General features: G+C 40.1%; 1 protein-coding gene across 5 annotated transcripts in view; it reads right to left on the reverse strand.

The window, feature by feature from the left end:
* Positions 1–25,518, reverse strand: part of MYO1B (myosin IB) — a 143,540-nt gene that overhangs the window by 22,403 nt on the left and 95,619 nt on the right. For 3 of the 5 annotated variants that reach the window (XM_029934212.1, XM_029934210.1, XM_029934209.1), the window contains exons 13-21: positions 18,316–18,420; positions 15,447–15,509; positions 12,416–12,616; positions 11,050–11,276; positions 7,968–8,168; positions 6,235–6,328; positions 5,215–5,364; positions 1,978–2,046; positions 171–257 (exon numbers count right to left, since the gene is read on the reverse strand). In XM_029934212.1, coding sequence (XP_029790072.1) covers positions 171–257; positions 1,978–2,046; positions 5,215–5,364; positions 6,235–6,328; positions 7,968–8,168; positions 11,050–11,276; positions 12,416–12,616; positions 15,447–15,509; positions 18,316–18,420 — 1,197 coding nt within the window. Of the gene's footprint in view, positions 1–170; positions 258–1,977; positions 2,047–5,214; positions 5,365–6,234; positions 6,329–7,967; positions 8,169–11,049; positions 11,277–12,415; positions 12,617–15,446; positions 15,510–18,315; positions 18,421–20,556; positions 20,563–25,518 lie in introns of all 5 variants that reach the window. The other 2 variants (XM_029934211.1, XM_029934208.1) reach the window with 1 other exon arrangement.

A 25,518-nucleotide genomic window follows, 5' to 3' on the forward strand; every position in this document is an offset into this window, starting at 1 on the left:
GTCACCGTCACACAGCAAACGCACAAGCGTGTGCCACCACCCCACACCAAAATGTCAGAGAGAGAGAGAGAGGTAAATGCGTGCTCAGTAGCTTAAGCCAGTGAAACGTTTTCTGACCCACACGTTACGCCCGACCCATGCCTGGGTCCTGGGGGCAGTCTCTAGCCTACCTGGGTGCCGTGCCAGTAGGCCGCGATGGTGGTGGCTGCTTCCTCACAGCGCTTCTGGTGCTTCAGTTCCCGCAGGACTTTTCGGGCCTACAGTAAAGAATCACCCAGAGAAGTAGAAAGTTAACGAAAAGTTAAATTCCATACGGATTGAAAAAAATACTTTCAGGGACCGTCATAATAACCATCCTCAAGTGAAAAATCTATAGTTTAAAGAAAGGAAAGGGAGAAATTGCTTAGTCGGCCCAAACAGACTATGAGAAAGTAGTAAATAACGATGTCATGAAGCACAACAGTGTGGCCCCCATTCAGACCGAGACAGCAGCCTCTCGTGCCCTAAGTGGGACGTGAAGAAATGTGAGCACGAGCAACAGCAGCTGGTGCACGTCAGACAGAAGGAACAGCTCTCCGAATGTGGTCGGAGGATCTCCACTGCTCCAAAATCCATTTATCGCTTCTATTACTGTTGTAGGCTATGTCACCGCAGCTGTACGTTTTACTCAAAAGACATGTTTAGAAACTTGCTAAAAAAATCTCATGAGTCCAAAACCAGTGGCTTCTCCTCAGTAGGTACCAGAAACTGATTTTATGGGGGCCAGGAGGGCATGTGGTTGGGAGGTGGGCTCTGAACGTCTGAAGGCTCTATCCTGGAGTCATGGACCCGTGACCCAGGAATAAGGCCAAAGAAGGACTTGCAGGCAGTCACTTCCTTACTCAATGTGCTTGCCTTTATATTTTGACATTTGCTATGGGACAGCTACCAAAGTGTCCCACGGGCCTAGACAAAGGTCGATAGATGCTGTTGGACTCCCAGCCTAGGGCTCTACACCCTGAAGGGGTTGTGGGCCTGGGAACTGTCTTGAAGTTGTTCCTTTGGATCTAGCCACTCCACAAAAATCTCCCAGCAACAGGCCCTGAAGGACCTTTGACCTAGAGCAGGGGTCAGTAAACTGTCTGTAGAAGGCCAGACGGTACTTGCGGCTTTCCAGGTTATATGTCTCTATCAGTTACTCAACTCGGCTGTCACAGCGCTAAAGCACAAGATGTATTTACACACAAGATGTAAACAAATGAGCAAGGTTTTGTACCAATAAAACTTTATTTATATGAACTTTGTATTTATATTTGTATATATATTCATATATATTTTATACTTGTATATATATTTATATGAAATTTGCATTCCATATAATTTTTACATGTCATCAAAAGTTCTTCCCTCTGTTGTTTTAAACAATGCGTTAAGAACACGAAAGCCATTCTTTGCTCTCGGGTTGTACGAAAACAAGCATAGGCTATAGATTGCTGACCCCTGAACCAAGCCTTGCAAGAAGGATCTGGAACTAGGTGATGGGTGCACTGTGATCCCCACTAGAATGGCCAGAGCTCAGGATATTTTGATCATGACGGGGCAGCCCCCAAGATGGTCACCAGGAAGTTATGTCAGGAGCGGGGCCGGACAGGACGCACAGGTGTGGAGGCAACAGTGCTGAGAGACAGCCTTCTGGACTACCACTTCCCTTGCAAACAGGGGGCAAGAGGATACTGAACTCATGCGTAGTATTATTTCAAGACTTCCTGCTTAGAGAACAAAGCTCTTGAGAAGAGAGCCAGTTAGAAGGATGCAGCCAAGACATGGTTACAAGGGCCCCAGTGGAGCCCATAATATTTATCCTTTCCCTCTGACTGTTTACACGGGAAGGCAGGAGACGAGGAACTCCCCCCTGCTGCGTGACCTTAAAGACATCATCATCCTTTGTGAAGAACCTGAAAACCTCCAACAAATAAGGTTCACTTCTTTTAAACTCACCTTCCAACCCCGGATATAAGACTGAATTACCAAGGCAGAGCTCTTTATCTGTTGATACCTCTTTTGTTGCTGTAGGACAAAAGTGGGAGATGTTATCAGTTCTATTGACACATCTATAATACCTATACTGCAAGGACAGAGACAGAGTAGTTGCTCACTTAATGCAATTAACCCTTGACCTCCCACATTCCTTCTGGGAACCAATATGTAAAGAAACAAAAATATAGAACAATCCAAAATTATTACAGTTAACTCAGAGTATGCTTCAAGGATGCTAAATATAATTAAATGAGTATCACTTTAATAGAACTGTGAGACTATACATGTGACTCCAACTCCATTCCTGTACCCAAGGACTTGCACTTGGATACCAACCAGCAATGTGAAATAGAAAACACATCCTGGGAGAGTCAAGTGAGCACCAAGTAGGTTGAGTTGCAGCCAAAGTTACTTCTAGGTGGGGCGGGTTAAAGAAACCCAGCGAGGTGCCAAGCAAAAGACCCCCCCGGCCAAATGTGGGCATGGCAAGATCAAGGCCCAAAGGCCTTTTTTACTTCTACTTGGAAGAGTGGAGGCCACTGGAATATTATCCCTAGAAAAGCGACCTCGTACTGTATTTACTGTGGGATATTCACCGGCACGTGGGCATCTGTGATAAAATCTCACAGCTTTTCTAACCAAGTCATGAAGTCATGCTGTGCCGATCTCACTCTGGAAATGCTGGGTTGCTCAGCTCCCTTTTCCAAGGTGGGAGACATGCTTTCCAGCACTCTAGGCTATGTTTGGGAATCTCAGAGGAAAAACAGTGATGCTATCGACACATGAGCAACAGAACAAAAGAGAACGCCATGCAGAAAAGCAAAGAGAACCCTGGGACCTTGCACAAGTCACTACCTCCTCTGTCAAGTGAGGAGCTAGAACCTGTCCAAGATTCCTCACAGAGTCACATTTCATGGCTGTAGAACAAACTATACCTACAATATCCGACCATCACGTATGCCATGCGTCTGCCTCGATGTTTCCTTCTGAAATCCCAGATAGCTTGAAAATAACTATCTTACTTTAAAATTCATCTCAGAGAGGGGCATCTGGGTGGCTCGGTCAGCTGAGTGACCGACTTCAGCTCAGGTCACGATCTCGATCTCACAGGTTGTGAGATCAAGCCCTGCATCAGGCTTGCTGCTGTCAGCACAGAGCCCACTCTGGATTTTCTGCCCCCCTTCCTCCCCACCCCTCCCCCACTCATCTTTGCTCGTGCTCTCTCTCTCTTTCGCAAAAATAAACCTTAATAAAATTTGTCTCATCGAGCCATAAAATGACAGAATATAGATTTTAAAATAATCAGCAACTGAAAACGGGCATTTAGAAAATCTTTGAGTTATTTGGTTGAGAAAAAAGGTTGAGTTTAATCACTAGCTTGGATAATATGTAGTTAGCTGATTGAGGTATTTAGTTCAAATTCTAAAACAGATGTAAGTAATGCTAGAGCGAAATTAATACCTTCTCTAAAAGTTGGGCTATTATTTGTTTCTCTTCTCCCAATTAATATTAGTTGTCACTCTCACCATTGTGATTTAATGATACATTATATGGTGGCTCCTTTTTTCATCAGGAGATACAAAAGTTCAATATAGGGAGGAAGGTAAAAGATCACCTACTTTTGTGGTTCATTGCTTTGTTTCTTCCCATCCTCCTGATGAAATGCCCCCTTCCAGAAGGTATTCCTTGACCATGCTATCCAAATTTATATCCTTCTCTCCTCACTATTCTGTCCATTATTACTCTGTTTCCTTCCCAGCACTGACTACAATCTGATTGTTCTGATTATTTGCTTGCTTACATGCATATTGCCTTTTACTAGGAATGAACTCTATGAGGCCAGGCATTAATTTTGTGCACGTTGCTATCCCCAGGGCCTGGCAGAGGAATACCTGGTAGGTATTCCAAAAGCACTTGTAGAATTCAAGATAGACGAATTCACTATACTTCCAAACTTGGGTTTTCTTAATGATCTCCAAATAAGAAATGATAAAAAAGGTTCCCTGAAGACTGGCTATTTGTTGGTCCTTCCTGTCTCAGGCAAATATAAAACAGAGCATTATGAATCTGCATAAGAGTCAAGTGACATTGCTATGTGCACAGAAGAGAACCCACCACAGCCATGTTGGTGACAACAGTCCTCTGCAGATATGTATGAATGAATCTCATATGTGAACAGCTGTACCACTGTTGTACTTTTTCAACCAGAGGAGACAATTTTAAGGATACTCTCTTCAAGCTCAAGCAGTTTTTTCCTTTGGCTTACTCATTTAAATATCTCATTAATTTCTCAAGCTTGGACATATTATACTAGAATGTATTACATGAGAATAGGCCAGCAAAACTACATCCTGATTATACACTGCCTCCTAGTAAAACTTTTCCATAGCAGAAAAAGAGAGTATCCTAAAGGAGATGTGATTGCAAATTCAATTTATCTTCTGATTCTCTAGAGAAGAAGCACAGAATGAAAAAGTATTTGGAAGTAGTGTTCTTATCATAAAAATCACTTGTGAGAACACAGCCCAGGTTTAAGTTACCCTAAAGGCAAACCTTTGGATTTCCCTCAAACTTGTTATGTCTCCAATGAAACATCTACAATCTAGTGAGAAACAGAATTCCCAAAAGAAATTCCATGTCAATTAACTAAATATACTTTATTTTTGAGTCTTTTCCCATAGTTAATAGGACCAGTTATCTGAGGACTAAAGGAAATCCAATCCTTTCACTAAATCCAGAATTCTACTAAAATGTGGCATCAGTTTTCTGGAATTAAGCCATTTTCAGTGCTGCTACAATACATGGAAAACAGCCAATTGTTTTGGAAAACTGAGCCTACCCCATGAAAAGGGTTAAGTGACACTGTCTCTTCCAATCTGATGAGCAAATTCAAGATTTAGATTTCCCATGACATGGACCTACATCACTGGAAGGCAGTATGATATACTAAACTCGAACTCTGAAGTAGTCCCGGATTCAAACCTCATCTCTGCCACCTAGCAGCTGTGTGACCACAGGCAAGTTACTCAAGGCTCATGCCTCAGTTTTCCCGCCTTTAACAAAGGTGCCCCAAGAGCACTCAGTTTATGAGGTTGCTGGGAGGACTGAATACATAACACTTACATACATACTTAAGTACATAACAAATACTTGCAAATGGGCATCATTCTTACAGATTAAGAGGTCACAGGCTCTTACCGCATATCGCCTGTACCAGGCGGCTATCACGATTTGGCTTTTTCTCATGAGCAGGAAGTGTGTGCGACATTTCCACCCCCGATAAATCTTCTGAATGAGAGTGGCCAAGTCCTCAAGGCGCTGCTTCCTTAGGTCTTCCAGCTTGAATAACTAGTAAGGAATGATAGATAGATTTATCAAAAATCGACCAAAACCTTATGACATACATGAAAGACACCCCTAGATGGAAAAACGTCATGATGTTAGAGTCAACCACATTGAGAAAAAAAATGAGTAACTGTCTTGATTATGGATGATATGGATAATAACCCATGAGAAAACCCTTCTGATGAATTCATACAAGATCGCTATTTAGTTAACAGTCGTTTAGGATTTATGACAAATCAGAGAAGGGCTCAACGGGGCACTCAGATTTACCTTCATGCTATCCAGGGGAATGCAACTGCTCAGGGCAGGCAGGTGCTGATAAGAGGTCTCTGTTTAGCAATTCAGACATTCTTCCAGATTCTCCAAATTTCCAAATGACCAACAACACTGTTGTACTAGTTATACTATATGCTAGCCTATATTCATTTATAAAAAACGCTCCCTTGGAGTTCCTAAGTAGAATTTTAAGTGTTCTTTTCACCTTAAAAAATTTTTTTAATATGAGTGCTTTCATGTACCTCAAAGTAATAAGGCTGGCTTTCCTGAAATTATGGCATAATTCAGATATTATAAATACAGACTAAACTGACCTCCAATTCCTATGAATTAGGGAGGTTTTATTGTTGTAACAATAGTTCCTTTATGATTTAGGAAGTGTATGACCTATCAGTTCAAAGATTTTGATGTTTCATAAAAAAATACACGTTCCTCCACTGTTCCCTATTCACCCATCCCCTTGGACATTTGCAGAAAGAACAAGAATGAGGCATTTACGGTAGCATCTCAGGTAATGTTATGCAGTTAAATATCCTTTAAGAACTTGTCTATATGATTATAACATAAGCTCAGACTGTAAAGGTGTTGGTTACATACTGTTCTTGGGTTCCGGATGAATATCTTTGATCTACCAAAGGAGTACTCTTCCACAGGAATCTCTAACTCATTAAACAGAACCTCCACACCAGCCCTATAAAAATAAATTAAAATAGTGAGTTTTTCGAGTTACAAAAAGAGGATATCTCCTCTGAAATCACAGTATCAGGTTCTCAGTGGTATTAAAAAAATACCTTCATTTCCAAGTATAATTGGCCTTTTAGTAAGCAGCCTTCTATCAAAGAATCTTCAGACTGAATTCCATAAACAAAACCAAATCCAGTAACACTGAGAAAGTAAATTTGGGTTCAGAACTGTGCAGTCTAAGAAAATCTGGTATTAAAACCAGTATCTTGATTTCATTAGCAAAGGTAATCTTTGTATCAGATATAGCCATCACAAAGCACCAACAAGAACCCGGAGGGTGTATAAGAAACTCACATCTATTTTGAACCCACTCAGTTAATTCTTCAAAATGTTTTTAATATTGCACCTATGCCTCACAGCATGGGCAGGACCCAAGAAGAGAGTGCCAAGTGCCAGAGCAATGGGGTGTAATGAAGCATAGGCCTTGTGTGGTGGGAATGAGGCCTGCCTGAACTTGACTGACTTCTCCACCCTGGACCCCAGTTTCAAAATCAATCTTTAACTAAACTTCATCCCACCAGCTTATGGCCTAGGTGCCAGCAGGGAGTGAACATGTTCTGACCTGGAAATTAGCAGTGGGAACAAACAGTACCCACATCCTACATCATCTAGGTATTGAATTGGGTAGCAGAGACCACATCGTATGTCTAGAGTTCATCTCCTTGTAATAAAGGGTGAGTGTCTAATACTACTGATGCTCCTATTAAAGGCCAGTCTAGTGAGAATGTGGAGACAATACCAGCACAGTGAACTCAAATCCCTAGTCCCTGCTCAGGCCCATAAAACGGGCACGTTGGCCTTCCTGTGGCAGTTGGAGAGCTTCTACAACCTACAGAGAAGGGGCAACTTCTCTGATTGGTGAGAGCCAAAGAAAGACCACTGGACAGACAAGGCCCACTTTGTCTTCTACAGTAGCCCGCCACCAGGACACACATTCTCTCTGCATGTGGAGGGCTCCCGGAGGCTGCTCCATGGATGGGCCCGCAGTGGTCCAGCATACTGTCGGGGACTGGAGGGCTGATACAATGGCGGGAAGATAAGCTGAAAGCTGCGTGGCCCAGAATATGCCGTATTCTCCAATCTCACTTTATCAGCAATAACACTGACTCTGAGTCTGATCTGCTTCTGTATCTGAGTCCAATCTGCTTCTGTATTGATTTCTCCACGGGTGCAGACCTAGTGCAAAGAGTAAGACGCCCAACCCTACCCACTGTCTGTCTCTGGGGTTAAATCCCCAGAGAAAAAAAACCAAAAGGCTGAAAGCATGGATTCAAGATACCTCTAACTCCACCCTTTTATCATTCTACACAATATACTTAGCAATTACAAATCCCCTCCTACTAACTTGCCACAGCATATTTTTAAAATCTGTGGATTGGATAAGCCCCATCCAGACCTTACAATTGAGACCTCTATAATCAATCAAAAATTAATACAAAATGGTATCCTGATAGAAGAGGGTCCAATACAGAGGTTACATACAACTTTCCACAGAATTCTGTTTTACCAACAGCGTGTGAAGAAAATTGCATGTTATTTGTATGCTTTAAAACTTCATTATTAAATGTAATCAAGGAACTTCTTACCTTGCTGGTCCTTTCCAGTGAGGCCATGTTTGTTTACAAAGCATTTTGTATCTTTCTAGGCAAGGTTCATAGGCCTGCCTAAAGGCGTAGCCTGCCCTCCTGACTCGGACATTCTCCAAGAGACCCAGGTATCTGATCTGATGACATACCAGAGCCTCGTTGAAGATGTGTGCGGCTTTTTTATCATTTGGTTTGATGCACCTAAAAGGTAACAAACATTTTAGGTTTTAAACTCTGTCTATTACAGATATACCTGTGTTTTACACAGTATAACATATAATTATTTACTGCTGAGATAATAATTTATTATTCTTGGGAAACCTAGTCATTTCTTTTGAAATGATTTCAAACCATTTTACAGAAACCTAAAAATAAAATATGTGACATATATGTGAGTTAAAACGAATACAATACAAATCCATACAGTAACATGGATGAGTATCACTGACATTTTGTTGATTGAAATAAGTTTGACATAAAAGAGTATCTTTTTTAATATGAAGTTTGAGAAAAACAAATCTATGGTTAGAAATCAGTATTGCTGTTACCTCTGGGGAGAGTTAGGGGTACAGATCAACAGGGAAGGGGCATAAGGGAATCTTCTGGGATGAAGGAAATGCTCCGTATATTGGTCCAGATGGGATTAAACAAGTATATTCATATGTAAAACTTAAACTGTACAATTAAGAGTCATATACTTAACTATATTATTTATATTATATACTTCAACGACACTATTAAAAACACTGTTGTCTCCCAATAACCCTGTATCTCCCTCCTTTAAAAAATTAAAAAAAATTTTTTGTTGTTGTTTATTTTTGATACAGAGAGAAAGAGCATGAGCAGGGGAGGGCTAGAGAGAGAGGAAGGCACAGAATCCGAAGCAGGTTCCAGTCTCTGGGCTGTCAGCCCCAATGTGGGGCTCAAACCCACGAATCGTGAGATCATGACCTGAGCTGAGGTCAGAAGCCTAACTGACTGAGCCGGCCAGATGCCCCTCTCCCTCCTTTTTAACAGGGCATTTTGCTGCTCAAGGAAAGAAATTTCCCAGCCTCCTTTGCAAGCTGGTGTTGCCATGTGATCAAAACTCTGGCCACTAGGATCATAGCAGAATTAATATATGGCACCTCTGAAAGTGTCCTTAAAAGGAAGGGACTTGCACTCCCCTTGTTACTCTGCCAACTGCTGGCTGGGAAGGCAGCCATGGTGAGAGCCATCCTTGAAAATACGATGAGGGAAACACCCTGGGAACCACGGAGCCACAAAATAGAAGATGTTGAATTAGCCCTGGAGTCCTTATTCTCAGAAGTTACATAAGAAATAAATGACACTCTTGTTTAAGCCATTGTTATGTTTGGATCTTCTGGAAGCAATCTCTGTATCTTCATTAATACACTGCTAAACATTTATAGTTACATCTGCCTACCTACAGCTGCTAAATAAATTCCACACACATACATAAAAGGCGAACAATTAAATCTCATGACCTCAGTGTTTTTATGCTTCTCCTTTTACATTTACAAAAATAATGTCCACTCTGGCTTAAAAATAGACAACCAGGGGGCGTCTGGGTGGCTCAGTCGGTTAAGTGTCCAACTTCGGCTCAGGTTATGATCTTACGGTTTGTGGGTTTGAGCTTGTGTTGGGCTCTGTGCTCACAGCCCAGAGCCTGGAGCCTGCTTCGGATTCTCGGTCTCCCTCTCAAAAATAAATAAACATTAAGAAAAAAAAACAGACAACCAGATCAGTGGAAGACTATGAGTTTAGACCTAGACTCTTACACGTGCTTTCAATGGACTTTCAATAAAGACATCAAGGTAACTGAATAAAAAAACAATGTTTTTTTTTCTTTTCAATATATGATGCCAGAGCAACAGCTTATCTATATGGAAAAATATGGACCTTAATGTGAAATCTGAAACTACTTGCAGTTTATTAAGACTTCTTAGAGATAGATTAAAACCACTAAAAGGGGAGGGGAATGAAGGGACAATCCTGGGGTGACAGAATGTTCCACATCTGGACCAGAGTGGAGGTTGCCAAAATGGATATATACAATGGTGAAAAAATAACTCAGCTGTTCACCTAGGATCTGTGCATAATGGGTCATATAAATTATTAAATAATAATTTTTAAAAGTCCACTTAATTGAGAATTACAAAAGCAACTGACCACAGAAAGTTTCTTGGGTTTTTTTTTTTTTTCCTTCTTTGAAACGAGGATCTCTACCTAATATATATTCAACCTGATTGCAATCAAACCAGGGGATTCTGACTCTTTGTATTTGTTGCTAATGTAAATATTTGGCAAACAAGCCAGACGCAAAAATGTTCTTCATGCTAGTTTCCTCACAACTGAATTTTCAAAGGCTGTTATGGATGGTACGTATGGGTGTGTGTGTGCTGTGTGAAATCTGACCTGTTAGACACACATCTCCTATTGTCTAGTTCACCAAATACACACATGGAAAACTCTGATTCTAATTGGTCTTTACTGAATCTTGAGATCTAAGATCCCCAGAAAAAGAAAAAAAGAGACCAGATGCTTCTTAAGAAATTCTTTCTGTTGCTTTGGAAAATGTAAGATTGTCTGGGAGTCATTCCTTTCTTCAAATCTACACGTCTCCTAGGAAAGAAAGAGGCACATATTTTCGAACACCAAAGTTCTAACCAAAGCCCCATTTGCTTTAATGCTGCACTCTAAGTTAATGTAACATGAATCCAATGATGTTTTATGTAAAACCCTTACTAGAAAAAAAAAGTATACACTTCTGAATTTGTCATTAAACAAAAAAAGATAGAAAGGGTTAAGAACCCTAGGTGCCAACAACGCAATTTCATTAAATATCTAATCCCATCCCCTGCCACACTTTTCCCCCCATTTTGAAATTCCTTACTTGAAGACAGGGCAAGGGCCCTGGAGTACTTGTTAAGGGAACCCAAGATACCACCTTATCTGACGTGTAAGAGCTTCAGTTATCCTCTGTTGGGGCTAGACTCAGATTTAGGCAAACAGGAAAATGATCTTCTCTGATAGTACCTTCATAATGAACTCATCAAAGAATTTTATGTGCCAGAAATACCTAATGTAGTTCGGATTCTTGGTCTGCAGGTTTTTCATCAGCGTGGCCACAGACGCCTTGAACTGAGAACCTGCCGTAGGAGGCCTTTTCAGGTTGATCTTGGCCGGGTTCCCTTCCGGGAACAAAGACTTGATGAGGGCGTGGCTGGCCTTCCACATGGCCTGGGACAGGTCTCGATACAGAAGGTCATTGTTCTTGTCCACAAATCCTTCCACCTGGTACAGCACCTACGAGCAGCACAGGAGACTCCGCCGCTGAGAAACCGCACTCCAGAACGTCATGTAACTGTTAAAAATACTCTAAGACTATCTCTATCTCGATTGCAGCCTCCTCTTTCTCCATCACAAAACCCCCGACACGTTAGTCACACTCCTAATACCGAGTTAGCCTCTGAGTTTAAATTCCATCTGTCTAAATCACAGAAGAGTTCAAAATAAATTCTATTACCCTTCAGGATTTGCAAGAATAAACTCCAAAAATGCTATCATAACATTTTCAAAGGATTTTAGGCTTTTTTAGTGTTTGAGCACATTTTTGAGGTTTTACTTTTTTTTTTTTAGTTTACATATGCCAATTCTAGTCTTAAGTAGATAGGAGAAAATAGAGATGGCACTGATATTTTCAGACATGCTAAGTGAGCAGAGAAACTGACCAGAAAAGTATCTTTTAGCAACATAAGCTAATGAAAATAATAAAGAAGTATCAAGTCCCAACTTTTTGAAATTAACAGTAATTCAGATACTATATACTTAATTTCTCCTAAACATATAATTGAGAATGTTTTCCTCTTTGAAATTTGCAATCATATTTAGAAGAAAAGCGGTATTATTGTCAATCAATACTCTCTCAGGACTTCGAAAATTAAGCTACACTCAAATTTGTTTTCAACATATTTACATATCTTAGATGGCAGAAAATTCCCTCAAAAATAAGCATATAAATAATGCTTTTTTTTTAAGTTGGTATTTTCCTCACTGTTGTCTCAAAATTTCAATCTAAGAATTAATAATATTTGCTAAATGATCTGTGCCAGTAAAACCTTATTGTTAAGTCTTTAGTGTCTCGTAATCTTTACTATCACCTCTCCTTTTATTAGTGTTGACAGATCTACTTTTAGAGGATAACTCAGAGCTGAGGAACAACAAAATCGACTTTTAAAATACATTCGCCCTCCCTCACAAAGTCCACTGGCCTTCCTCTCAGCGCTCGGTATCAGTAAGATTTTCCTCCACATGACCCAGGTTCTACCTCTACTGAGCATTCACTGATTCTACTATTTCAGCCACTCAACTTCTCCTCACAAGTTGGCGCTGGTCAGAATGCCACCTCTCAGGCGCGGCCTCCGCGGGGGGGTGCACCCCCATACCTTGCCGGCATAGTGCTGAATTCTGAAACAGCTATGAGGCAGGGACGTGTCATTGAGAAACCGAGAGCTCTTGCTCATCCGGCTCTCGAAGTGCTGGTGGGTGGCGCACACTTGGTTGAGCTTCTCCAAGAAGGTCTCATCGGTGACCGTGCCAGGCCGCAGGCACTCCTCATCCAGCATGGCCAGGATTCCGTTTGTGTTCTGCGAGAAAGGAAGTAAAAAGGTTTCCTTCCTTCCTCACTGTATTGTTTTCATAATGATCCCTAATTACACCATCAAACACAATTAAAAAACTTAGTCACGAGAAAATTCCATTCAGTTCCAACAAAAAGCGGAGAAGCAAAACAAGTAACAAAAAGCCACAGAAACCGGTCCCCTTCCAGTGTCTCAGGTGTGTGTGGATGTTGGGGAGGGGGATCTTTATCAGTCACCCTCCCCCACCCTCTTCCCCCCTCAGAACAGGACCTAGAAGTCACCTTGGCTACCTCAGCGGGCTGATGACTAAAACTCACGTTGTTCGAAAAAGGCAAGTCAGACCTCATATTCAAAACACATTCAAACACAAATCTAAACGTCAGAAACTAATGTGACAATGCTGTCTCTACAACATGTGGTCATAAATCACAAAGCACAGTCTTCTAGAACCGTTATTTGATTCATAGCTTGAGAAGGAAATTGGTTTCAGATGTTTTCAAATTGTTCATGTGTTCAAAATACAGTTTATTTTGTAGTTAAAAAAATAAAAAAGATGTGATTCAGGATCAATGCAATCAAGCTGTGTTTCAAGAGTATCTGTTTAGAATAAAATTCATGTTCCACATAAAATTTCAAAACGGATGTTGAACATGAGTGAGAATTTGTTATGTATTCAGACCCTATGATCACATTTATCCCAAGAGCCCAGTTAAAAGGAATCAAAAATCAGGAATCTTCTACTTTGCTAAATAAAGGCTGCTGTTCCTTGGATGGCCCCTACGGGCCCATGTCTCCATTCCAAAGAGAATAATCCACTCCACTGAGCATCAGGCCCACCCACATCCACCAGGCCAGAGCTCTGGGTTCCTCTCTCCCTCTCCTCACATGGCTCTGACATCCTCTGACCAGGATTTGTTGATTCCACACAAAACCCAGAGGAAGTGTGGACTCTCAGGAATCAAGTACGTTCATAACAGCCCCAAGTAAACTTTACTGTTAGGTAACACTGGAAGGAAACATTTCCTTTATGTACCCAGGCTCCTTTGCGAACATGAGTTTCTTCAACCGTATAGTCAAGGGCACCTAAGGCTGAGATAATCTAAGTGTATGAACACTGTTTTCTTTTTTTTCCTTCTTGAAGGGAAAGAATTAAGTTCAAGGTTATTATTTATGAAGGAAAAGGTGCTAGTCATGACTTCTGAAAGTCAAGTTCCCACAATGTGGGTTCCACAAAATTTACTGGGAAAACTTTCCAGTCAATCTACTGATTTCCTGGATATTAGAGTTCTGAACTGCTTACATGGCACATTAGTGTTCACACTCCAACACTTTTCAGATTTTTTGAAACAAAGTTTATTCATTAATAGAAAAACAGTAATCCTCAGCATACTCAATTTAATTAAAGGTGCAACTTTCAGGAATATCTTGAAAACTGAGAGAAGAGATAATTGGCTAATTATCTCCAAATAATTTGTAGATCCATAATTTCTAAAAGGTTTTATGAAAGGCATTTGTTGAAACATGTAGAGTCTGTGATTCTATTCCTGAAACACAGCACTCACCTACCACTGACAGCTAAAAACACTGTAGGATACTAAAGTTTATGCGTTGTTTCAAATAACTTTGTTATCGAGGCCAGGAGTGTGAGTAATCCCAAGCATAAAACAAAACTTTCCAGGTTTTCACATACAAATCAATCTTCTTGCAATCAATTCATTTAAAATAAACTACAAACTGTGATGTAAAAACAAAATACTTAGTAACCTTTTGGAATCTTAGACATGTCTAGTAATTTTTTGGACGTTGAAAGCCTTTTCACGTATATATATAGACAAACATTGTATCTCTAGAACTTATTCATCTTTTAACTAGAAAGTCTGTACCCTTTGACTGACATCTCCCCATTTCCCCCACCACCAGCCCCTAGTAACTACCATTCTCTCCTGTTTCTTTGGCTTTTTTAGTCTACATATAAATGATGTCATCCATTTGTCTTTCTCCAACTAACTTATTTCACTTAGTGTAATGCCCTCAAGGTCCATATGTGTTGTCGCAAATGACAGGATTTCCTTCTTTCTCATGGCTGAATAACATGCCATTGTATATACACACATCTTCTTTATCCATTCATCTATCGACAGACACTTGGGCTGTTTCCATATCTTGGCTATTGTGAGTAACACCGCAATTAACATGGAAGTAAATCTATCTCTCCGAGATCCTGATTCCATTTCCCTTGGATCTATTCCAAAAGTGGAATTGCTGGATCATATGGTAGTTCTATTTTTAATTTTTTGAGGAACCTCCATAATAGCTTCTCTTATGGCCGCACTAATTTACATTCCCACCAGAAGTGTACAGAGGTTCCTTTTTCTTCACATCCTCACCAATAATGATCTTTTTGGTAATAATTACTGAATGGTGTGTGAAGAAGTTACTAGACTTTTAGAAATTAGATGGATATTTGATTTGGCAAAAACCCTACCAGAGCCTCCTCTGACCAGTGCTCATATATATTCCCAGGAACCATGGACAGGACTTGGGTTCCCAATACACAAAAAAGAATGATGCGTCTAAGGCATCTTAACGTCCTGAAAGGGCTCTGTGACACGGACTCAGGATGAGCACAGGAAATCCTAGCCAAGTATCAAAATATCCAGTTCTTCATGTTTGTGTACAAGAACTGTGTATGGTCCCTTATGGCGACAATGAAGTCTCCAGAACTCCACAGCTCTCGACAGTGTCAAAATTGTGAAGACACTAAGGCAGTGAGGGTCATCTGTAAGCAGTAAATTATTACTAAGAATGTTTTTAGAAAGTTGTACCTAATACTCACATTTTCTATCAGGTCACAAATGATAGCATTATTGAAGTAGTCAATGTGTGTCCATTCTATGCCCTGCGACAGAAAACAGATCAAAATCAGATCCCATGTGACGACGATGCCACAACACTACCATCTACAAAACAGCCACCTTACTCCATTTCACTTCCTCTCTGAATATTTCCTTTCTAAAATAATGCAGCAAATGTCATCTTCCAGTTCCCAAAACTTTCCTAATTGCAGCAGTCCACCACTGACACGATGTGACTGAAGGAACACCCTTGACCTGTTCTGAGACTGCCCCTCATTCCACTCTGCCATCTGTGACAATTTCCCATGCACTCCACTGGCTTTGTGCCAAACACGGACTCAACAGACCCTTGGGTCAATATTACTCTGTGTATATTTACAATGTTTATAAGGAAATAAGTCAGAACTTGATCCCAGGAATCTAAGGCCCACATTTTTCTGTTCTTACTTTGTAATCACAAGGAAAAAATTAATTTTAGAGTCAACCCCATGTTGCAGGGCCGTTGACTATTTCGAAAGTTAAAATATCCCAGCGCTAAGACAAAATATTTTCAACATAAGGAAAGACACAAAAACCAAGCCGCTGGTTCTAATGCTAGCGACGAAGCCAAATCTGTGAGGCTGAATGTAATCGTTCTGAATCTGTTTACACTCTACCCTTAAGTGTAAATGTTTATTTTTCTTCTAAGGGGAAGAAATTTAATTCATACAGCAAGCTAGGGATCTCTCTTAGACATGTCTCAGACAATCTGCACCAACTGTTTTAAGTTACACATCAAAGTTGGGGCAATCTCTTTAGGATGAGAAGACAGGAAGAGAATGAATCTGGCTTTTAGGAAGTTTATGTTAAAAAAGTGCCAGACAAGTAGAAAACGTTTTTAAAGCATGGCGATCATTCTAAAAGAATGATGAAATATTTATGATTTAGCTTTCAAGTAGATGGGTTATTTTACTAAGTCACTGGGGACAACAATCATATTAGAAAAATCTATATTGAGGCAAAAAATTAAAAAAGGATTCAGTGTCTTTAATGATTTACAATAATGCCACAGAAAATGAAGAAAAATAGGTAGTATCATTATTAAAATATTAAAGCAAATAAACAAATAGAAAACAAAAATATAACATACACACAATATAGTAATTACTCCTTTTGTCTGAAATAATTTTACATTTCAAAAAACATTAACTATTTAAAAAACGAAAGGATGAAAACTAAGTATGGTTTTACAATTAAGGATACACGGACTCTATAAACATTACTTCTGATTACTTTCAAATCAGATTCAGATAATCCATACACAGCACCAGTACAATACCTGGCAATATAATAAGCACTCAATAAATATTACCTGTTTTTCTGATAAAAGTTTAGGAAATCAGTGCTTTTCACAATTGGACAACGTCTCAAAATATTTTTGAATTTATACAGAGTGACATTGACTTTTTGGGTGTACAGTTCTCTTAAGTTTTGGCAAATGCACGGTGCCAAGTACCCCCTACCAAAATTCCTTGCTCTTCCAGGATACTCTCTCCTGTCCCTTTGCAATGACCAACTCTTCTGTCTCTGTTACTTTGCCTTTTCTAGAACATATAATGGAATCGTAGACTTTTGAGTCTGGTTCCTTCATTTGGCATAATGCATTTGAGAATCCTTCATATAACTGCGTTTATCAACTGTTTGTTCCTTTGTCTTTTCTTTTCTTTTCTTTTTTTTTTGACAACGGACTGATATTTTAATTTTATTTATTTTTTTTCCTTCATGTTTAATATGTTTTGTTCTGGAGTAGCCATGATTAAAATTCTTCAGATGAGCACATGATCAAGTATTTGTTGGTTTAAAAAAATGTTTTTTGAGTAGAGTTGACATGCCGTTACATTAGTTTCATGTATAACCTAGTGCTCCAACTGCTCTATAGCTCAGTCTATGCCCAACACAAGTGTAGCTGCCATGTGTCACCGTGCAACATGATTTCAATCCCATGGACTATATTCCCTATGCTGGGCCTTTTATTTATGTGACTTACCCATTCCATAACCGGAAGCCTATATCTCCCACTCCCGTTCACCCACTTTTCCCATCCCCCCACCCCCTTCCCTCTGGCAACCATCAGTTCATTTTCTGGGTTTATAAGCCTGATTCTGCTTTTTGTTTACTGATTTGTTAGTGATGGAAATCCTATGGCATTTGTCTTTCTCAGTCTCACTCATTTCACTTAGCATAATACCCTCTAGGTCCATCCCTGCTGTTTCAAATGGTGTTTCTTCTTTTTAAAAAAAATTTTTTTTAATATTTATTTTTGAGAGAGAGACAGAGTGTAAGTGAGGAAGGGGCAGAGGGAGAGAGGGACAGAGACAAGAATCTGAAGCAGGTCCTAGGCTCTGAGCTGTCAGCACAGAGCCTGACATGGGGCTTGAACCCACGAACCCAAGATCATGATTGGACACTCAACTGACTGAGACACCCAGGTTTCCCATGGCTGTTCCTTTTTAATTACTGAGTAGTGTTTCCTTGTATGGATGTCACAGCTGTTTGTCCATTCATCTCAGACTCTTTTTTTTAAACACACTAATATTTTACATCGTTGCACTAGAATCTACCAAGACTCAAGTCAGTCAACTGATATTTACTGAGCACCTACTATGTGCCAGGCATTGTTCTAGGCACTAGCAGCAGAACAGCAAAGATAATCCCAGGCAGCTTAGATGTCATAACCAGCAAGTTTTTAAAAGACACAATATGGCTAAACTTATATAAGTCTGATTTTAGGATCATGTTTAGATAGGCTTCTGAATCCACAATTTGTATTATGAGTATAAAAGGTACATTTAAAAAACATTTCAACATTACCTCTCGTATATACTCTTCTTGCTCTTCTTTAAGAGTAAGTTCAATGAAGATCTGTTGTAGCTTTTCATTACAATAATTAATAATGAACTGCTCAAAGCTGTTGTCCTATATGGAGAAAAATGAAAACAACCTTATAAACCATGCTCGGCTGTCCCACGGCAGTGACACTCCAACATCTCAGTCCACAAGAGACATCACGCAACGTCTCGCAGATTTAACTGCAGCCCAGCACACAGTTTCTGGGACACTGCGGCCCAGCACACAGAGGTTTGCACATTGCAGGCACTCGAGAAATGGTTCACAAGTCAAGTGGATGAATGAAGTATACACGTGTTATGCAGTATTTGAAAGATGAAGACTTTTAGTTGACAGAGAAGTACCCTGCATGTGGTAAAAAATAGTTTACCCTAAATAAATAGTTTCCCCTAAGGGATCACAAAGGAACAGTGAGATTTATAATCTCTGCCACCCAAGTTCCCAATCTTCCATTCTCAGGTGAAACTCTGGAGCCCAAGAAAGTCTTCTTGACCTGACCTCTTATTCCTCCCGGCTGGGGTCAGCTCCTTCATTCAAACTCTTAGATACCAGCGCTTTTTAAAAAAATCACACCGTGTGTGTGTGTGTGTGTGTGTGTGCATATGTGTACACATGTGCTGATTAGTTTCAGCTGTAACTGTCTCACTAGATGCATGTTCCTTAAGGGGAAGGGCTGACCATGTGTCTCTCTTGCTCACCCAGGCAAGCCCATGCCTTGTGCAGGACTTTGCGCCCAGTAAGTTCTCCATACATATTTGATGAGTGAATGAATGAGTGAAGTGCCTAAAAAATAGACTCATGGGAATCAACACATCAAAATCATCACCCCAGCGAGAAACAATCTCTCTTCTCAGAAGGCTCACTTATTTATCACCCTTACGCCTCTCAGCAGTTTCTCTTCATGTTAGAGTTACCTCCTATGAACTCTGATGCAAGGTCCATACCTAAATCATCTCTGAACAATCCCCAGGGCTTAGAGTACTGACATCTACACTGAGGGCACAAAAGGCATGTATGGTGAATGAACACAATTCACCAAGAACCCAAACCTCTTCACCTCTATCATCTGTCTTTGCAGAGAGGAGATAGTGGCCATGCGAGCAAGGGAAGGTATGACCTCACCACTGATAAAACCTGACTCTTGTTCCACTGAGGTGGCTATTCCTGGCCTAATGAGCTCTAGGGTCCAGGCGTGAGACTGAAGCACACCACTTCCTATGAAAACAGGGCAACTGGCCTCAAATCTCTCTGTAAGTGATGAAAGCAAAAAAGTCATGGAGCTTTTTGAAAGTCCATAGACTTTCAAAATCAGCTCTGCTCTACATAGGAAAAATCTAACAATGCAACTTATGATGATGCAGTATCTGAATACATTCTCTGCAAGAAGTCAGCTAAAGGTTTCCTATCACCAGTGATAAACTAATTAATCAGGGGAAAGTTCTAACTCTAAACCTTAAATGACACATACACACTATCACTGACTAATCTTTTAATGCTAAATCTGGTCAAGCAGAAAAGCTCTTTTGTTTTTTTGTTTTTAAACCTGCAGGTTCTACCTAAAGGGCACATGCTGATTCTCAAGACATGCAACAGTCTTAGATACAAGAGGCATTCCCCAACGCTCATTTTCACATAAAACTTTAAAAGCTATGTGTTCTAATCTTCAGAGCTTAACAATTTTGTCATTTCTCAGTGACAAAGTCTGGCTTTCTTAGTTTGATAAAATATATCCTTATATAATATTACTACTCAAAATTAAAACTTCAAATAAAATTAAGGTTTACATAAAATTCATGGAGTAAATCCTTTCTGTTATTTAAGAAGTCTATGCTCATGGAGCCATTTAAACAAAATTATGCTGAACTTCACACGGTAACTAATGAGAAGGACGTGGAGAGTAAGTGGTGTCCTTGGACACGTCACATGGCTATGAACAGTGTGAAGTATGCTTCGCAACAAGACTATGAAATACACACAAGCAGGTTAGAAATCAGAGGCAAAGCTTCACAATTAAAACACCACTTAAGGAGTAAGTTAGAACCCAACTAGATTTCCCTTCAACATTTAAAGATTCCTGTATGAATTCTCTATTTCATGTCTGCACACAGTTAATCAATGGCCATTTACTGCAAAATCCACACAGTTGGAGAAGCCATTAACACAGGAGCATGCAACAGACTGTCACTGCAAACTGTTCATACTTACTGCATTCTGGTGCAAAAAGGGACAGATTATACAAAATGCAATCAGTTCTTAATTTGCCATAAATTTCCAAAAGTAAACACTTATCGATTATTCATTGGTGCAAATGACAGACTTTACCACTTGGGCTGTTTCTGACTGGCATAAAATGCTGAAATCAAGACACATGTCCAGCCAGTTAAAAAAAAAAACAAAACAGGTCCACAATACCTACATGTGGTGTCTAAACTGTAGTTCTATGAGGCGTGGGCTAGTTTGATTCAAACAATACCTCATATAACTTGCTTGAAGTCCCAAGGCTGCAGGATCTAATGCATCTAATTCTAAATTATCAGGAATATACACAATGCATATTATGTATGACCCATCCCCCCAGAGAATCAGGGACAGAGGCAATTAGCAGGTCACCATAAGAGGGAAGAGATCCAGCAAGATCTGGAAGCAGCTCCTCATTCTTACCACCACAACCCACCCCATGCTGACCCTGCTACGTCTCCCCTTCAAACATAAACAATGTGGTAAGGAGAGAGCGTTCTGGAGACAGCCTGAGAAAAAACTGCTCTCTCCTACCTCATCCTGTTGCTTAAAGAACAACAAAAACAAAATAGAAAGGCACCATCATCAAGGCAGAAACCAGCTTACTTCCCCACAGAAATATCCGAGCATCTGTTACAAACCTACCTCACAGCCTGCAAAACATGTTACGAATCGCCAAAGCAATCATTATTGCCCAAACTGAAGGCCATCACATTTCTTACAATCTATGTTTGAGTTGCTGATGTTGTCCAAATGCTTTGGGAAGTGGGACTTCACAAATCATTAAGAATAACATGCAAACGTTTATAATTGACAAAAAACTTAAGGAACAGCCTGGCAACGGTTCTGATAGCTGCGCCTTGCCCAGGCTCAGAACATGCCTCCATGGATACAGGCACTAAATACCACCGGGTTTGCCACTCGGGTCCTTCTTCCCTTGAGAAAATAGCTACACTGGATCTAGGAGCCATCACATGAACATAAAGGCCCCAAAGCAATTTGACATTTGGATGCTTTCTGTGTGTCAAGAACTGTGGGTGGTGAGAGACCCCTGAGCCAGGCGCTGTCTCCCACATGTCAGTCTCATGAATCAAAGTCTCCTAAGGAGGAAGTGGGCAGGAGCTTGAATGACTCATCTCCCCTCCCGTCCCCGGTTTTCTACCCATGCCCCATGCACAGAATGTGTCTCCACTGTCTAACTCACATTTATCCCTAAAGGCGAAGGGAGAAAACTAAAACTTTGGGGAACATCTTCAAATAAGCACATCCAGAATTTTCCGTCATACAGTCTCACTGAATGAAGCTCAGAACCCTCCCCACCCCCACTGGACTACTCTAGGAAAAACAGGTAAACAGCTAGGTGTCTAGGTTTTATACTGTTTTACACTGCATCCACCAAAAGTACACAGGGTAGGAAGAACTTGGTAGGTTTAGAAGTATGCAAGATACCAAAACTTTAACGTCTAGGGTTTCTGTGAAGAATTCCTGAATTTGAGTTCACCTCTTCAACAGCAAAGAAACAGCAAGCCATATTCCCAATCAAGTTCACAACTAGTTTATACTCTCAAGTATCAACTATAAACTTTCCGCCTGCACGGATTTTGAAAGACAGATCAAAAATACTGGCCTGTTATTAATTTACTTGTATTTTCTTGGCAACAGAGGAAGCTAATGATATCTTATACTCTTTAAGACAGGTAGACATTTCAGTCTTGTATTCTTTAAATACGTAACATTTTTCTCCCCAGTACATATCCAAATGTGGTAAATTTTAAGAAAAACAGCATGACTACTTCAAAATAAGCTTTGATTTAAAAGGTTACAGCAAGACTAATGATGTCCATATACATATTATGAACCATATTATTTCCCACCGTTTTCATTCTAAAGGGTACTTTACATCTTCTCTTTCCTCTTCAAGTTCTCTACCACATGAAGAACAAAATCAGAGGAAAAAAGCTAGAACAGAAGGTATTGCCTATAGCTGGAATCCATTTTCTTCTAAAAACCATTTAGAAAACAAATCTCAGAATCACGAGACACATTTACCAAGCTACACTGACTCTTGCTCAACTATTAGGTCGTTTGGTTTAGAACACTCTTGCGTCTAGCCTATCATATCCTTACTGTATACGGGTCACTTTCAGTGAGGTTCATAAGGGCAAGATGAATAAAGAGTGCCTGATTCAAAATTCAAAACCTTTTGCCTGCACAAAACTAGCTCCACTGCATGAAAAGTGAAATATCCAGCCTGTTGTTCTGTCTTGGCCTGTAGCACACTAATAATTTATTAGGTTTTCCCAGGACACTACCTGCCAATGAAGTACTTCCCAGAGAAGCACTTAGCAAGAGTCTAAATCGATTCAGATGGCTCAACTTAGTTTTGAATTTAATTTTTTTAAAGATTAGCAGTTATTCTTTTATGGCGATGCTAAACATTTCTCAGAGATCAGTTATAAGAACATCCAAACTTAATTGTGTGGAATTGGAGTGTCTGGGTTCCATAGCTCTCTTCCTTTGCAAAACTGGACTTACGTTAAATAAGGCTTTATGGCTGGTTCTTCTTCTCTGTGAATTATAACTCACTTCCCCTTCTTTTTGCTATTGGTGTTCCACTAATCTGTTTTTCAAAGTGACATTAGATCACATGCAGCCAGCAAGCAAGGCTATTCACACAGCTGGCCCAGGAATGCTTTGCAGTCAAATCCATGTGTCATCATCCCATGGTTTAATGCATCAGTTTCCCTCTTCCGTTTAGAGACGGACCGAAATGACTGAAAGGTTTCCACCAGCTCAGCTGAAAAGTGTTTTCATGGGAACTGTCAATGGGGTCATGAGGCAGAATAGAGCTAGACATGAAAATTTTTTTCCTCTGGACCTTCACTGTTCAATTTTTAAAGCGATGCCCAGGGTATGCTACAAGGCAGAGCCCTGAATTCTTGCAGTCAATTTTCAAGGAAAACAAAGGCAGAATTCTCTTTATGTTCTCTCAGTTTATTTTCACTGGCATAGACCGTATCACAGAAATTTTCATTTCTGCACTGATGAGGATTCTGATTACTTCTTCCTATGTCAGACCTTGAGCCCTTATATTTCAGCTTGTGGTACCTTTTAAGTCCGTAATTATCTGGCTTCCTCCTGGTGTTGCCATGTGTTCTAATTTCGCTGAGAATCCAGGAAAACTAGAGGATGGCATCTTGGGTGTGCATGTGAATACATTAAAAGAAAAAAAATGTTCTAATTCTGTGTCAAAGAGCAGATAAAAGTATCTAAAAGGGCACACCCAAATCTCTATTCTGTGCTCTCCCAAATACATTAAATAGTAAAAAAAAAATTATTAAGCAGATTGCTAAAAATCAAGATGTTTGGAAGCTTAATCTGAGAAAGTTTACACAGGAAAATGGAGAGAACAGTTAGTTTTAATGAAAAATACATCTTAATTCTCTCAAGGAAATGGAAAAAAATCAAAGCCTCTATTGCACAGAGAAGGAAAAATAACTTCTGATGATTTTAGGGCCATCATAAGATCTGCTATAGATGTGACTGGTTAGATTTGGCCTTGGCCTTGGTTGAGAGTTCTGATTTGGGAAGTTAAAAAAATTTTTTTTATTTGAATATAGTTGACAAACAACATTATATTAGTTTCAGGTGTACAACATAGTGATTTGAAAAGTCTATATTTTGTGTTATGTTCATCACCAATGTAGCTACTGTCTGTCTCCATACAATGCTGTTACAACATCATTGACTATATTCCTTATGCTGTGCTGAAAGTTCTACTTATTATTTTTAAAGTTTATTTATTTAGGGAGAGACAGAGAACACGAGTGAGGGAGGGGCAGAGAGAGAGGGGCACAGAGAATCCCAGGTAGGCTCCATGCTGTTAGCACAGAGCCCCATGCAGGGCTCGAACTCACAAACCCTAAGATTATGACCTGAACCAAAACCAAGAGTTGGACGCTTAATCAGCCAAGCCACCCAGGTGCCCCTGAAAGTTTCGTTTAAAAAGAATAAAAAATGTAACCTGTTTGGTTTCATTTCAGGTAAAGCTCCCCAAGTTATTCCTACATGCTGCTAAGTTTAGGAACTACTGAACTGGAACATTCTTCTGAAGAAGGAAGAAGAGCATTTACAAATATAATGCAGGCATTTTCATAAACTGAAGTCCACAGTTGTAACAGTGTTGAGAAAAATCATGATATAATTTGCAGAAGTAAAGCATGTTCATAAAGGTGAGCTTGGAGAGAAAACTGAATTAACCACAAGTAAAAACATTCCCGCATTGCCACAGGGTGTTTTACCCAGTCTCAAGTCTCCACTAAGAACATCTAACTTCGTTGTTGTTGTTTAAGTTTATTTATTTTGGGGGGGATGGGAGAGAAGGGGAAGGGCAGAGAGAGGGGGAGAGAGAATATCAAGCAGGCTCTGCACTGCCAGAATGGAGTCCAACACGGGGCTCAAACTCACAAACCATGAGATCATGACCTGAGCTAAAACCAAGAGTCCGATGCTGAACGGACAGAGCCACCCAGGCGCCCCTCTAACTTCTGTTCAGATTAGATCTGCAGCAAACACGCTTTTAAAAAGTAACCTAGTTTCTTGATTAGACCTTCCTACCAGATAGGATGTGCCCTTAGCCAGGAATAGACCCTCAGTCTTAGGGCAGGCTAACATCACTGTAAGCTCCATGTAGGCAAGAAACAGCTGCCTTGTTTACCACAGGAATATGACTCCTATTAGGCACTAAATAAATAATGACAAGTGACTTCCTCACTTAGGCATGGTTAAACTTCTCAGGGGGTATAACTCAGTTCCATGAGTGCCATGTGGTCACTTACCACATGGCTGATGAGATCTTAGGGCAGACCAGAATGTGAAGACAAGCTGATGTCCCCTCATAACCCCATTATCCTACTAAAAAAAAAGTTT

Source organism: Suricata suricatta, chromosome 3, assembly GCF_006229205.1.
Source record: "Suricata suricatta isolate VVHF042 chromosome 3, meerkat_22Aug2017_6uvM2_HiC, whole genome shotgun sequence".
NCBI lineage: Eukaryota > Metazoa > Chordata > Mammalia > Carnivora > Herpestidae > Suricata > Suricata suricatta.